Source organism: Natator depressus, chromosome 1 (genome assembly GCF_965152275.1).
Source record: "Natator depressus isolate rNatDep1 chromosome 1, rNatDep2.hap1, whole genome shotgun sequence".
Taxonomy (NCBI): Eukaryota; Metazoa; Chordata; order Testudines; family Cheloniidae; genus Natator; species Natator depressus.
This window is the reverse complement of record NC_134234.1, coordinates 97,960,444-97,976,273: the sequence shown is the minus strand read 5'-3', so window position 1 is coordinate 97,976,273 and position 15,830 is coordinate 97,960,444. Positions and strand designations below refer to the sequence as shown.

At 40.0% G+C, this 15,830-nt stretch overlaps 1 protein-coding gene across 1 annotated transcript in view; it reads left to right on the top strand.

Annotated features, from left to right (window-relative positions):
• SLC15A1 (solute carrier family 15 member 1) overlaps positions 1–2,329 on the top strand; it is a 32,976-nt gene extending 30,647 nt beyond the window's left edge. Inside the window, exon 23 of the mRNA XM_074974709.1 lies at positions 2,135–2,329. Coding sequence (XP_074830810.1) covers positions 2,135–2,329 — 195 coding nt within the window. The remainder of the gene's footprint in view (positions 1–2,134) is intronic.
• The last annotated feature ends 13,501 nt before the right edge of the window (positions 2,330–15,830 follow it).

Genomic DNA, 15,830 nt, shown 5'->3' with positions numbered 1-15,830 from the left:
TGGTGGCTTGGAGTTTGGAGCACCTTCTTAAGATTCTGCTGGAACTCTCTAGTTCTTCCAAGATTCATTTTAAAACAACTCTTCTTTAAAAAAAAATCTTATTAGGAGTTCCTGCCAGCTGTGTCCCCCAAGCTTTTTCTACTCCTAATTCCTGCACTGTTCATGAAACAGGCTAGTTCAGCCCCTTTGAAAGTTGCAAATCATAGAAGATTAGGGTTGAAAGAGACCTCAGGAGGTCATCTAGTCCAACGCCCTGCTCAAAGCAGGACCAACACCAGCTAAATCATCCTAGCTAGGGCTTTGTCAAGCCGGGCCTAAAAACCTCTAAGGATGGAGATTCCACCACCTCCCTAGGTAACCAATTCCAGTGCTTGCCCACCCTCCTAGTGAAATAGTTTTTCCTAATATCGAACCTAGACCTCCCCTACTGCAGCTTGAGACGATTGCTTCTTGTTCTGTCATCTGCCACCACTGAGAACAGCCTAGCTCCATTGTCTTTGGAACTCCCCCTTCAGGTAGTTGAAGGCTGCTATCAAATCCCCCCTCACTCTTCTCTTCTGCAGACTAAATAAACCCAGTTCCCTCAGCCTCTCCTAATAAATCATGTGCCCCAGCTCCCTAATCGTTTTCGTTGCCCTCTGCTGGACTCTCTCCAATTTGTCCACATCCTTTCTGTAGTGGGGGGGGCCCAAAACTGGATGCAATACTCCAGATGTGGCCTCACCAGTGCCGTATAGAGGGGAATAATCACTTCCCTCGATATGCTGGCAATGCTCCTGTTAATGCAGCCCAATATGCTGTTAGCCTTCTTGGCAACAAGGACACACTGCTGACTCATAGCCAGCTTCTCATCCACTGTAATCCCCAGGTCCTTTTCTGTAGAACTGCCTCTTAGCCAGTCGGTCTCCAGCCTGTAGCAGTGCATGGGATTCTTCCATCCTCAGTGCAGGACCCTAACAGAGAAATTACTACAGTGACCAGGAGGAGGGGGAGACTACTCCTGCAAATGGTAGAAGCACAGCTGGGCTAATGGGAGAATAATAGGGCAGCCCATGAAAAACATGTTTTTAATTTCTACCCACCAGGGTTCCTCTCCTATCCACAGGTGAGGTCCACAGAGTCCCCTTCTGCCCTCCCATTATTTAAAAACCTCTACCTTCAGCACCTGGCATCAGAGTCACTGTTCTTCTGGCCAAAGAGGATTAGGCAGGATCCCTTCAGAAAGTATCAGTGCCACTCTTTAATTAGAAGGCTTCAGTTCAGGGAGGGAAAATGACCCCCTTCTTAGAAGTGGGCTTTTATGACATTCCTGACCCCTGCTAGGCTGAGCAGCAAGAAAACAAAACACGATTAATTAAGGTTTTCCCCTCTTGAGTACTTATTTATTTAATTAATTTGTTATATATTTGTATGACTGTAGTGCCTAGGAGACTTAGTCATGACCAGTGTCCTATTGTGCTAGGTGCTGTACAAACACAGAACAGAAAGGTTGAGTGAATGTGAGGGTTCAAGTTGCACTCACTGCAATCAGTAGAAGCTTTGCCATAGACTTCAGTGGGAATAGGATAATGCCTATTTAGCTCCCAATAGGGCAGTAGTTTTCAACCTGTGGTCCACAGACCCTGGGGATCCACAGACTATGTCTAAGATTTCCAAAGGGGTGCGCACCTCCATTCATAATTTTTAAGGGTCTGCAAATGAAAAGAGGTTGAAAACCATTGCACTAGGGTAAATATCATGGTCCCAGTCCTTCTAGACAAAGAGAAATGTATAGAGATTCATCGGCAGTCAATCAGTAACTCCACAGCATCACCTGGAACAGACTGCAGAGCCTTCTCAGCATGCCCAGACTTTAAACTTTGGTTTATTTTTAGATCTACATGAGATAGCTGGACATAGCTCAAAAGTCCAAAGTGCATTAATTTGGGTACCTAGTCCCTTCTAAAACCACATCATAATTCTTTGTGTGTGCGTGTGTGTGAAGATAGATAGATAGATAATGATTTTATCTAATCTATCTAATCTATCTATCTTTTGAACCAATTCAGGAATGTCTGCTTGTTTACAATAAAATATCATTATTAACCATAGAAATGCCTATAGATAAATAATGTTAACATTTGTTTCTTTACAGTGGGCAGAATATGTGTTGTTTGCTGCTTTACTGATGGCAGTTTGCATTATATTTTCCATAATGGCTTATTTTTACACCTATGTGGATCCAGTTGAGATTGAAGCCCAACTTGATGAGGATGAAAAGAAGAAAATGGAAAATGTGAAAAGCATTTGTGAAAATGGAACTGGGGCTATCTCTCAGAGTGAGCTGTAAAGATGAATTCAGAGCTGAATGATGTAAATTTGTGGCATCCCATTAACTATAGCCACAGTAAGAGAAACTGGAGTATCCTTATCAACCATTGGATGGGCTCTCTCATAGGAAGGGGGGAAAGAGCATTGCTCATTTAAAATGCAGACCCTCCTGAGGAGCAAAATCAAGAGCTTAGTCTTTTGTACAGAACATGATACTCTAAGAAAACTCTGGAAACTTGCTCCCTGCAGAATTTGCACTTTGAAAATGGACCTGAAGCTTAAATCCCAAAGCATTAAAATACTGAAATTGCACTTGACAGTGTTGAAGAGTTCCTGTGATGAAAAGATGTATTATTTTTATATTGTCTTGTAATTTTATATTGTGAAAAGGCAAATACTGCCAGGAAATAATAATTAAAGCCAAGCCGTTTGCACAGCCCCAGCAGCCCACTATTATTCAGGAGCAACTGGTCAGTGGAGTTTTGAAAATCCTTTTTAAAACTGCCTTACAAATAATGAATGCAAAAATGCACAGCTTAATTACAGAAAGCTGTACATACTGAATATGTTACCAGTGTTAGTATTACACTACAGACCCCTCCAACCCACCTGTGCACTCTATTTACCCATTTAACTGCTGGTAACGTTAACCAAATATTTTAGACTCAGGTGGCCACCAAGATGAAGACAAAGGCGAACAGAACTCTGAATGAGCAGCAGCATCTAAAATAAAACTCACATAGTAACAAAATATTGTAGTTTGAGATGTTTCTTTGACAGGGAAAAGGAGTTGAAAATAGTGTTTCATGCTAAGGAAGAACTTTAGACCCTACCTTACTTGGAGTGGATTTGTCAAGACGTTACGACAGGCTCCCTGCCAGCCTTTCTTTTGCCCACTAAATTTACAGACAGAAGCAAATAGTTCCCAATGAGGACAACATCTTCTGCCCAAAGTGTTGTCCTTAACAAATATAGCACTTATTTGCAATCTGTCAACTCTTTTTTTTAAGTAATAGGTAGGAAAAGGTATATACAGATAACTATACACAGGTACATCGTATGCTACTCTAATTGGCATGGAGGTAAATATATGGGGAAGCATTCAAATAGGATTAGAGGGATAAATCTTCAGAGAATATGTGAAGATTCAGCATTTTTTGCAATGTTTGCAAATTGCCCAGAGGACTAATGAGCGGGCTTCTTGGTTATTTGGTTCTGAGGCAGATGATTTATTTTTAACTTGCTTTGAAAATAAAATATAATATTCCAAGGCCCATTGGCAAAAGTTGTCATGCTCAGGGTGGGAGTGGGGAGAGGAAGAGTCTTACAATACAGCAGAATGTTCAAGAAGGTAACAGAAACTTGCCTCATTATCTGATCTCAAAGATCTATGCAAATCCCATCTAAAACATAGAAAAATTGCAGCATATTTTTCATTTCCATAAAATACATTTAATTCAGTAAGAATCGTGTACATTTTAACCCTATTCTTCTGTGAAAACATTAAGTAATCCAAGTTCACTTCCTTATTTAAATTAGAGATGAGTTGACTTATACAACAGTTATTAGCAGGAAATTTTCAAATAGCTTGTTACACTCACAACTATGACAAACAATGCAATTAGAATTTACATCAGCCACACAACATTTACTACACTACAGTAACTTAATTTGAAGTATTGCTGAGTATCTCACACAAATGTTTTCCCTGGTGGTGCATCAGCTATATATATCCTAATAATTTATAATAAAAACAGAATAAAAAACAAAAAACACTTCTTTTTTCCTGTTCTACCTTCCCTGCAAACTCATGTCATAATGACTCTCTAGCTCCGGGGTGGCCAACCTGAGCCTGAGAAGGAGCCAGAATTTACCAATGTACATTGCCAAAGAGCCACAGTAGTATGTCAGCAGCCCCCCATCCGCTACCCCCATCCAGCCCCGAGCGCCACCCGCCAAATGGCAGCCCCACCAATCAGTGCCTCCCCCTCTCTCCCCAGCTGTTTTGCAGTGCGCAGGAGGCTCTGGTGGGGAGGAGGGAGGAGTGAAGGTATGGCAGGCTCGGGGGAAGGGGCAGGGGCCTTGAGTAAGGGGTGGAGTAGTGGCAGGACCTGGGGCAGAGCAGGGGGTTGAGCAGAGAGCACCCCACAGCACATTGGAAAGTTAGCATCTGTAGCTCCAGCCTCAGAGTAATCGCCTATGCAAGGAGCCGCATATTAACCTCTGAAGAGCCCCATGCAGCTCCAGAGCCCCAGGTTGGCCACCCCTGCTCTAGCTGATAAAAGAGATCTGGATACGAGGCTTTGGATCTAATCAGTATTGCTGCCTAAACATCCAGATGAGTCACTATAATGTGACTCTGCCTCCACAGGGATTGACTGCTCAGCCCCTGTTATCCAGGTTAAGAGTGCAAGAATGATTTCTGAAGTTGACTTGTCTTGTAGAATATAATGCTACTTAGACCACCAGTCTACTTGGAGGGATATTAGGCTTCATATATATTTTTTATTGAAGACAGGATATGCTCATATTAATCAAGTGACAATATGATACGTTGAAGTTTGTCATAAGTGCAAGGCTGATTATAAAAATCTACTGTAACTTTGATTAGAAATGAAAACTGTGTACGTGCAGATTGATTTTAATCTTGATGTACAAATTTATATTTCCATATGCTGCTAATGTTATATATTACACAACACAAAGTTCTGCTATATGTGACAGGGTCACACCAGATGGCTATAGGAGAGTAATAGAAGGCAGCTATATTAGCCCCAGGCTAAGTAGGTCCCTTTTCCCTGGGTAAGGTAACAGGGAAGGTTCCAGAACAATCAGGAACCTTCTGGAGACAATTAAGACAGGCTGATTAGAACACCTGCAGCAAATCAAGAAGTTGCTAGAATCAATTAAGGTAGGCTAATCAGGGCACCTGGGTTTTAAAAGAGAGCTCACTTCATTTTGTGGTGTGCGTGTGAGGAGCTGGGAGCAAGAGGCACTAGGAGCTGAGAGTGAGAACGTGGACTATTGGAGGACTGAGGTGTACAAGCATTATCAGACACCAGGAGGAAGGTCCTATGGTGAGGATAAAGAAGGTGTTGGGAGGAGGCCATGGGGAAGTAGCTCAGGGAGTTGTAGCTGTCACACAGCTGTTCCAGGAGGCACTCTAGACAGCTGCATTCCACAGGGCCCTGGGCTGGAACCCGGAGTAGAGGGCGGGCCCGGGTACCCCCAAATCTTCCCAACTCCTGGTCAGACACAGGAGGAGTTGACCTGGACTGTGAATTCAGAAAAATGGCCAAGCTGAGGGCTGCCGTGAAGCTCCAAGGCGAGCAAATCCGCCAATAAGCGCAAGACCCACCAAGGTAGAGCAGGAACTTTGTCATATATATTATTCTGAAATCATCTGGCTTATTTAAATGAGAATCCCAGACTCCACTGGAACATTTAGAAGTTTACACTCAACATTAAAGTGTCTTATACAAAGTCCTTGCTACTAGGCATTCTTGTCAATCCTCCTGCTGTGTCTGACATCAACATACTGCTTTGAGGTTTTTTTATTCTGTAGGCCTCATTAGAGTTTTGAACTAATAAAAGGTTAAATCATCTATAGAAGGGAATACTATATATCCACTGCATGTAATTGCAATGTCCTCATTTAACACCATTAACTAGTGCAACTTGTCTATTATAAAAATCAGAGGTTTGCTTTTATTTGTATGGTGCTTATCGTATCACTGGCCCTCTTACACAGGATAGGGTAATGATGACAAAACAGAGAACTGCCTCCAGTGGCCATGAAAGAACAGGCCAATCTGTCATCAAAAACAAAAGCCGAGCCAAAAAAGAAATGCAAAAAACGAGGCCAAGCCATCAAACGCAAACAGATCCCAACAAGTCTTGAAGATAGTCACAGAGGCAAGGATGCACAAAAGGAGTTAGGCATTGCAATGCTGAGTGTCACAGCACCTAACGTTTAGGTGACTAGAAAATCACTGGAATTCACAAACCCTGAGTTAGGCGCTTAGTTTCCCTATGCAATGCATGGGGAGAGACCAGCACCTTGGAATATGATTCACAAAATCATGCTAGGCAGGGATCTGTCTAAGCTAGCTAGTGGAAGATGCCAACCGGGTGTGTGGAGGAGGAGGAGAACCTCCCTTATAACTTTTAGTGCAGCGGGTAGGGTACTCACCTGAGATGTGGGAGACCCCACATTCAAGTCCTCCCTGTGCCTGAGCAGGAAAAGGGATTTGAAGAGGGATCTGCCACCTCTCAGGTGTGTACTCTAATCACTGGACTATGGAATATTCTGATGCAGTGCTCCCTCAGTCTCTCCTGTTGAAATTGCTGCACTGTAAATAAATAATTACATCATCACTGGAACATGGGAACTGTGTCTCCCACATCCTTGGTGAATATTCTAATCACCAGGCTCAGGATCCTGTACAAACACACATGCCTGGCATTATGTGTGCAAATGTGTGTACAGCCCATTCCCTGGAGATAGCTATGTGCTTAACTTGATGTTTCAAATCATATACATGTGTTTTAAAATGTTTTATAAATAAATATAAGCAATCCCCACTGGCATCTACCTAGTCATTATCATCTGGCAATTTCCTGTAGCCATCATGGTAGAAGTAAGTCTTGGGGAGGGATTTAAATGGGGAGAGGGCTGGGGCTTTATGGACTAGTTTTGTGAGAGTGTTGCATGCATAAGGGATAGAATGAAAATAATTTGTTTGAGAAGGAGACCAGCAAGGGGTCAAATCTGTCATCACTGGTGAAGCAGGGAAAGGACACAAGATATAAGAGCAGACAAGTAAGGAGGGGCAAAGTTGTGAAGGGCCTTAAAGTTAAGAACAGCTGGCTTGGAGGGCAATAGGAATAGGCACAGCCAAACACCTTGGGCCCAGATAAAGGATTACTTCAATGAGATGTTGAATTGAATCCACAATTTTTTCTGCAACCAGGACAGCCCATGGAGAATGAGTGTTTTTGTTTCCCTTCACCCTACATACAAAAGCGCATAAACAGCCATATTCTACATACAACAGTCCCTGAATCAATTTCAAAGGGATCCCAGTCACTGCAGGAATAAGTTTACAATAATCGTGCCTTTGTCAGTTTTCAGTTGGAATGACCACAGTCAGATCTATATTAGAAAGAAAAGGGCAGATGTTCCACACAATGCAGCAATGTCAGTACATTTTCTGAAGTGCCATCATAACACTGTATTCCATGCTGAAAGAATGACACAGAGCGATCCCTCAGCAAATTCTGGACAGGAGTGTCAGCTCTCTTCTTGGAAAAAAAGAAAAAGAAGAAAATAGAAAGAAAAGGGAGCCTCCGTAGTCAAACAAAAAGAGAAAACATGTTTGTAAGACTATGAGAGGGAAATGGTGCTTGAAAACTCAACGGTTACAGTGATCAATATCTATTTCTGATTCTGATCATTCCTTTCACAATTAGAGGCAAGTAAATGCCCAAGAGATGAAAAAGGAACCTAGATTTCCAGCTGTCTGCTTATATGTATTCTATGTTTTTGCTGCTTTTGCACTTCTTGAAAGCCTTAACTGACTGTATTGTACCTCCTTGTTTAGATCTCTCCCCACTTTTGCCTTATCTGGTAAGTTGTTGGTTTTTTTTATTTCTATGGAACAATGAGGACTAGATTACTTTAATTCTTGTAAGTTCAATTTCTTGAAAATCAATACCTTCACAGAGCTGTGTTCTAGTTCTTCTGTATTGGTAAAAAATAGCTAAGGGATGGCATATCCTTAGGAGGGAGATCCTATTTTGGGGGGTTTTGTCTTCATAAGAAAACTGTATGCGGAAGCACTCTATGTAGAAGTAAAGTCTGTCATTTCGACCGTCAGGAGGAGTCCATGCAGAATTCTTCTTCTTCTAGCATAGTTGCAACCCCCTTGGGTGGACACTTTTATTTTGCTTCAAGAGAGTGCCTTATATTGATTTAGCTTACACAGGTTCCTTACTAACATAAGATGAATTGATAATATAAGGTAGTTTAAAACCGAAATAAGAGTGTCCACACATGGGGGTTGCATCTATTTAACTAAAATGAATCAGTTCAACTTTTGCATATAGACAAGGCCTGGAGCACTGAATAGGCAGAGCTACCTCAGGAAATACAGAATGAAAGTGAATGGGGAGAGATAGACTGCATCACTGTATTATTTCTTCCTTCATAGGACTCAGGCTCTGTGGGTTCACAGAAGGGTAAGTGATCAGCATACTACAAGCCCTTTTCTGCTTCAAGAGGCAGCAGATAATTTGTCCTTATGGTTTCACACCCCCTCCCTACTCTAGGGACAGAATGTACCCACAAATGTTAACATTAACATTCCAACTGTAAGATAACTCCTACTCACTTATAGTTTGTCTTCTTTACTTCTCTGACTCATTGCAGGCCTGGTTCATCCTTGCTCTGCTGACCCAAGAAAGCTGTAAAGCAAATGGATCCAGCAAGTGAGGAATTATCCCAGCATAACAGGAGTTTCTGCATGATATAGAGCTTGTGTACTGGCTCTACGTCATCCCCGATCACAGCACCCCCCCCCCCCCCCACACACACACACACCAGTGTAGGAGGCAGAGCAAGAGTGCTGCTAGCATACTGCTATTCCAAACTTCTGGGACAATGGACAGATAGGAACAAGTCAGAGAAGCCCAGATGCTATTTCACCTCCACTGCAGACTGCTTCCAAATGCCTTCAGAACAGAACAGACCTATGGCTTAGGGCCTCTTGTTGTCAGGGGAACCCTATTCACAAGAGCTGTGCCAAGTAAAGTTTGGGAGCATCAATTAATCATGGCTTGAAGTTGTGTATAAGACATTTAAGTATATTTATTTTAAATTCTTATTACAGTTTTTACCTTGTGCAGCAGAGATTCCCTTCTTTCTTTTATCATTAAAATTGACAGCATTGTATATGTCAGATGGTACAGTTTTCAGTTAAAACTGTCCCAGAACATTAGTAGTTTTACTTGTATAGATACAGAAAGGGATCTAAGTATCATTGTTCAACCACTAGGTGGCAGAAAAGCACATATTAATAAAGACTTTAAAGGGGTAGCGTCATTGGATTTGATTTATCAAAGGGCTAATTGCTTAGATATTTTTTTAATAAGGACTATCATTCACAATTATCACAAGCACTATCTAATTATTAAAATTATCTAATACATAAATATCACTAATTGCAAGTGAAGATTACAGAATTTCTATATTTCTAGAAAAGCAACATCATTCTGAATGCTTGGTTCAAAGGATACCCTCCAGCAACGATGTTGGCAGCCATCTCTACATAAAGCTCGGCTCTCAAACAGTAGCACAAAAATTATGAAAAGTGGTCTTGTTTTCAAATAGAAAATACTAAAGTACTTATCAAAGACTAAAGCTGACCACACTGCAACACCCAACACTGTTATACTAAGAAATGTTAAAATCACATTAAAATTAATCAGAGAAGGACCCAGACCCAAGAGATGTCTGGGGCCAATTAATACCACTTCAATTCAACTAGATTATAGTTTATTAAAGTTCTTTACCTTTCAGCCCAGAACATCACACAGCAAGTTAAAAACCTGTGGTTGCACTAACCTGGCAAATAAGAAGTGCCAAATAACTATGCAAGTTATCAGCTTACAAGTGCAACTCTAACTTGTCTTTTTAAAAATAGAATTCATTAGCAATATATAAAACCACTGAAATATAAATCACAAAGCTGAATTTCTTCCATGATTGAGTAAAACTACAGTCAATCAAATGCAAATATGGTAACTAAACCACATGCAGATGTATACAGACAGTCCTACAAAAGACTGCAAATACGTTTATTAAAAAAACACATAAATATTATGCTTGAATCAAAAATAGCCCTGAGGTGGAAATAAAGAAAAAACCCGACTCAGCCACATTTACAAAAATACTATAAATATTTAACAATTCCATTTCAGTATTACAAGGTACATGAAATCCAGACTGATATTTATCCAGCAAATCAAGTTGCATTATATAGTAATGTAAGTAATAATTAATACTAACTGTTCAAAGACCTAGAAATAGGTAAAGATTGAACTGAACTACTCTGGCTGCAGAGTTTCTGTGTTTCTCCTGTAAGAACTAATGCCATCAACCACATACAGAAGAAACTTGAACTCTGGTACTGGAAGATTTAAAAAAAAATCCCTTTTGTTTTACTTCTAAAATGTGTATGCAGTTCTGAGGCTACATTTCACCGCAGTCTAGCATGCTGTTTGATAAATTTTCTAACTGATATTACTCACTAACTATAACAAGTTCGCTCAGGTCTCCCAGATCCTCGACTAATCCACTGACGACACGAACATTTTTCCTCTGCTGCAGTTTCCACCTTTGGCCATTAGAGTGGGCAGGCAGGGTACCCGGTCCCTCCGTCTCTGCAGGGTAGAGCCTTAGCACAGGCACTAGTAGCAAAGCTACCCACCTTCCAAAGCTCAGCAGCAGGCATCCTCCATCCGTGTGGGAAGTGTGGAGGTTAAGACAAGAGCCCAGAGAAGCCCACTGCCCTGTAGTCTTGAGACAGGGCAGCTACTGTCCAGGGGACCATAGGAGTGGGAAGTTGCAGGAGTTTTTTGAGAATGAGCAAGGGCTACAGGAGCCTGGTATGGGGACTAAGAGACTGGGAAAATGTGAAGCTGCTGGAGCCTGCTAGGATAGAGTGGGACTGGCGGCTGAAGGAACTTGCTGGGTGACCTGCCAGTGGGGAGCAGAGGAATGGGAGGGAGAGGAGATAGGGAGCAGTTACACAGGGCCTGCATTTTTGTGTGTACATATTTGGTATGCATTCTATGTTGAATTTTCAACCTGTAATTGTCACATATGCATTGTCGGGGTAGCTGGGGGGAGTTCACAAAGCTGAACACAAATCAAAAACCATAATTTATTCTCTTTTTGTCGGTTTCAGAGTAACAGCCGTGTTAGTCTGTATTCTGCAAAAAGAAAAGGAGTACTTGTGGCACCTTAGAGACTAACCAATTTATTTGAGCATAGGCTTTCGTGAGCTACAGCTCACTTCATCAGATGCATCCGATGAAGTGAGCTGTAGCTCACGAAAGCTTATCCTCAAATAAATTGGTTAGTCTCTAAGGTGCCACAAGTACTCCTTTTCTCTTTTTATCAAATTTTTAGGTCAATCTCATGGTTCTGACTCATGATTTTTGAACTCCTGGAGATGGAAATTTTGCAGATTGCTGGCACTAAAGACTGAAGCCCACTGTTTAGCTACTGAAAAGGTTTAATTCCAACAGTACAGGCATTCCTACACTGCTCTGCTGTGGTATCTCAACTGTGCAGGTGTAAAGGCAGGTAGAGAGACAAGCTTTTGAGCTTACACGGAGCTCTTCTTCAGGTCTGGGAAAATATTATTAATTATTATTTTTATTTTATTTTATTATTTTTCCGAGACCTGAAGAAGAGTTCTGTGTAAGCTTGAAAGCTTGTCTCTTTCACCAACAGAAGTTGGTCCCATAAAAGATCTTACCTCGCCCACCTTGTCTCGCTAATATCCTGGAACTGACATGGCTACAACAACATAAAGGCATACATAAAGGCAGGTAGGTGAGTTTATAATCAGTCTTTGGTCTCCCTGCTCAGACTGAGGGTACTTAGTAGTGCCAGTTGTGAAGGTGGACTGTGTGATGAGAACTACATTGAAGCTACCAACCCATTTCACATAGAACATCAAAAAGCCAGCAGATGGTAATATCTTTCAGTTGTTACTACTGACCCAGAGGGACTCAGAGCAATGACTGAGAGGTATAACTATTTAAACTTACAAATGAATTACCAGGTGAGTATAGTGCTAAAATATTACTAAACAGTGCAGTTCATTATGCAAACCAATTTAATTTGTAACTTTCACTTGACCAATACTTGCCACAGTTTTGTTATCCAGTCATTGTAGGGCAAGCCTCTATTCAACTTACTTCACATGGGCCATAATACAGCCAGCAGGCAAATATTTTAGATCTGTGGTAAAACGTATTGTCATGGGACACACTTTTAAGTTACTGCAGCTCATCAGTATCACTGGGTCAACCTTAATGGATACATAGCCTGTGGATTGTGCTATCCTGTGATGGACATATTTATCAATTTGAGAAAAGAATTGGTGTCCTCATTATAAAAATGAAATATGAAAAATATATATCATTCTTTTTGTGTGTTTTTTTGTTTTAAATAAGAAACAAGATTTAATAAAATCAAACTATTTGGGGAAAAGATGCTAAGCAGCATAATCAGTCTCATGTTTCTTAATGAGTTCTAGGTCCCCATCCAATTTTAATTGTCTACCTGGAATACTAAAATACTTCCAGGCACTTAGATTGTGCACATTATTAATAATAGGCATACCATATAATAGCTTTTTGTTCCATTTCCTGTTAGATCCCACTGCTCATCCATTATAATTCTCAGTGCTGTTATTAGTGAACTTTCTTTAGTTTGTAAGGATGTCAATGAAACTGTAATTTTACTTGAAAATATACCATTGAAGGAAATTAGATATATATAGAATGCATATTGTATATAAACATACCAACATACTGTACATTTTCTTTAGGAGGGACACACAAAATCTAGTCATTTTTTTTCAGCCAATATTAATGAGATGTAAAGGATAACAAACTTTTTTACCGGTAAATTGTGTTTCTCCAATAGACAAGGTCAGTCTCTAACTAGATGGCTTGTTTTTTATGTCATAATTTGGAAACGCACAAGCAATCATTGTAATTGAAGAAGCCAATTGAGGTAATCCTGAGGTTTGTGGATGCTTGCTTAGCCATGAATAGTTGATAAAGTATGGTTACAAGCTGAGAGATGAGAAACAACATTTGGCTAGAGTGAAAAAGATGAAGGAAATTAAGTCTACATAAGCTTAATTGAAGAGAACAACTTTTAACTGAAAGTGCAAACTATAACACAGAGAGTCTGTTTCCAAAGAGAACTACATTTCAGAAAGAGGACAGAAGAAAATAGATGTAATTCTGTGGATAGCATTAGAATAATCCCAAAGGAAAGGCATTAGAGACTGACTTGATTGGAAAAATTCCATTTTACAGGAAGGAAAAATGGTCTATTCTCAGACTAGGCAGGATTTGTCTTGTAACTAGTTGGGATCTGTGCAGCTTTCTCTCAGTACAATATGATAGATGGTCATAGGAACAGAAATTGTAAGTACCATAGCAAGGGTTTATAAAGAATGAGTCTTGCTAAACAAACGTGCTTTAAAAATAGAATTACAAAATTAGTATATAAAGAGAACACAGTCCATATCATTAGAATCCATTCCTGTGCACTTAGGAGTCCTGAATGACAGCCCCCACATCAGTGCAGTGCTTCAGACCTTTCTGCCATCCTATCTCTGATTTCTGAATACACAGATATTCATCCTTACAGCCATCCTGAACCAGAAATGTCCTACTGGAGGACAGTTGTGATCATGTTGGTGGCACATATATAGTGGGTGATGATGCATAAATTAGAATGGTGAATATAGTACAGCATAGCCGGGGCATGGGTCTCAAATTGTGGTCAATGTTGAAGATGAATGGTGTAAAGGAGATATGGGATGGAATTAAAGTTGTTTAGGGTACCTTCACTTTGCCTTTCCATGCAGTTGGTTAAGGAAAAAGTCAACCTTATGCTTCTAACTTATAATTTAATTACTTTCTAATGTTTATTTTTGAAGGTTTATATTTGAAGAATTATAATATTCTTTTAGTTACTGGCAGGCACGGATAGCCTTAACTTCACTTTAACAAAGTTATTTTTTGTCTTGGAATATAAATTAACTTCAATAGATAATAGGAAGTCCACTAATCACAGTTCTTCATTTGAGTTTTGTTATGAAAGTTTGCACGTTTATGTAGGTCTGACTCCTTAGTCTCAACCATCCTTCCTTCAGGCAGAGACACAACTATACAACAATAACTAATCTCGAAGATAAACTATGAACTGATGGCAGTTTCCAATTTCACATATAACTAACTAGTAGATCATATAATCAGCCTTAAAACTCATGAGTGCAAGTGAGGTTTTTTTCTGATATTATGCACTTATAGAAAACTATTCAGCTGTTTTCCATTTAACCAAGACCAAAAAAGAACCTGAATAATTTTCTTAATGTCTGAAACACACCATTTGCCCCCATGTTCCAAGAACTCAAAAACAGGTAAACAGATTTCCTTCTAACTTACAGAGAAATTCACCTTTAGCCAGAGAACAAAGGCAAGAAATTTCACCTAAAATTTTCCTTTTGAAAAGTTGTAAGTGCCTTCTCAACCATAACTATTGGACCATTGCTATAATATACAAAGGGTCTGATCCTGCTTTACAATTCACCCCAAACTTTGATGGAAAAGTACCAGAGTAAGGGGAAGCAGGAAAAGGATATAACAGAAATTTCAAGGGTTTCTTCTAGCCATCTTGAACAATAAAGTCATGACAGTTTCTTTATTTTAGTTTTATAGATTTTGAGTCTGATTCTTTTTGTTTATACCAGTACAATTCCACTGACATCATAGAAATGTTGTTGGACTGCAAGGGACCTCAATAGGTCATCTAATCCAGTCCCTGCACTGAGGCATGACTAAGTTTTATCTAGACCATCCCTGACAGGTGTTTGTCTAACTTGTTCTCAAAAACCTTCAATGACGGAGATTCCACAAACCTCCCTAAGTAATTTGTTCCAGTGCTTAACTATCCTTACAGTTAGGAAGTTTTTCCTAATGTCTAACCTCAACCTCTCTTCTTACTCTCATTACTTCTTGTCCTCAGTGTTAAGGAGAACATTTTATCACTCTCCTCTTTATAACAACCTTTGATGTACCTGAAGACTATGACGTCCCCCTCCTCAGTTTTCTCTTCTCTGGTTTAAACAAACCCAATATTTTTAATCTTTCCTAGTAAGTGGTTTTCTAGACCTTTAATTGTTTTTGTTGCTCTCCTCTGAACTTTCTCCAGTTTGTCCATATCTTTCCTGAAGCGTGGTGTCCAGAATTGGACACATTACTCCAGTTGAGGCCTTATCAGTGTTGAGTAGAGTGGAAGAATTACTTCTTGTGTCTTGCTTACAAGACTCCTGCTAATACAACCCAGAAGGATGTTTGCTTTTCTTTTTTTGTTGCAACAGCATTACACTGTTGACTCATATTTAGTTTGTGATCCACTATAACCCTCTTTCTCCTTCCAAGTACTCCTTCCTAGGCAGTCATTTACCATTTTGTATCTGTGCAGCTGATTATTCCTTCTTAAGTGCAGTACTTTGCATTTGTCCTTAGTGAATTTCATTCTATTTATTTCAGACCATTTCTCCAGTTTGTCAAGATAATTTTGAATTCTAATCCTGTCCTCCAAAGCACTTGCAACCCCTCCCAGCCTTGTATTACTCCTCATTGAGTAACAGACCTACCCTGTCCTTGGTTTTCCTCAAGCTTCTAATGTATTTGTAAAATAT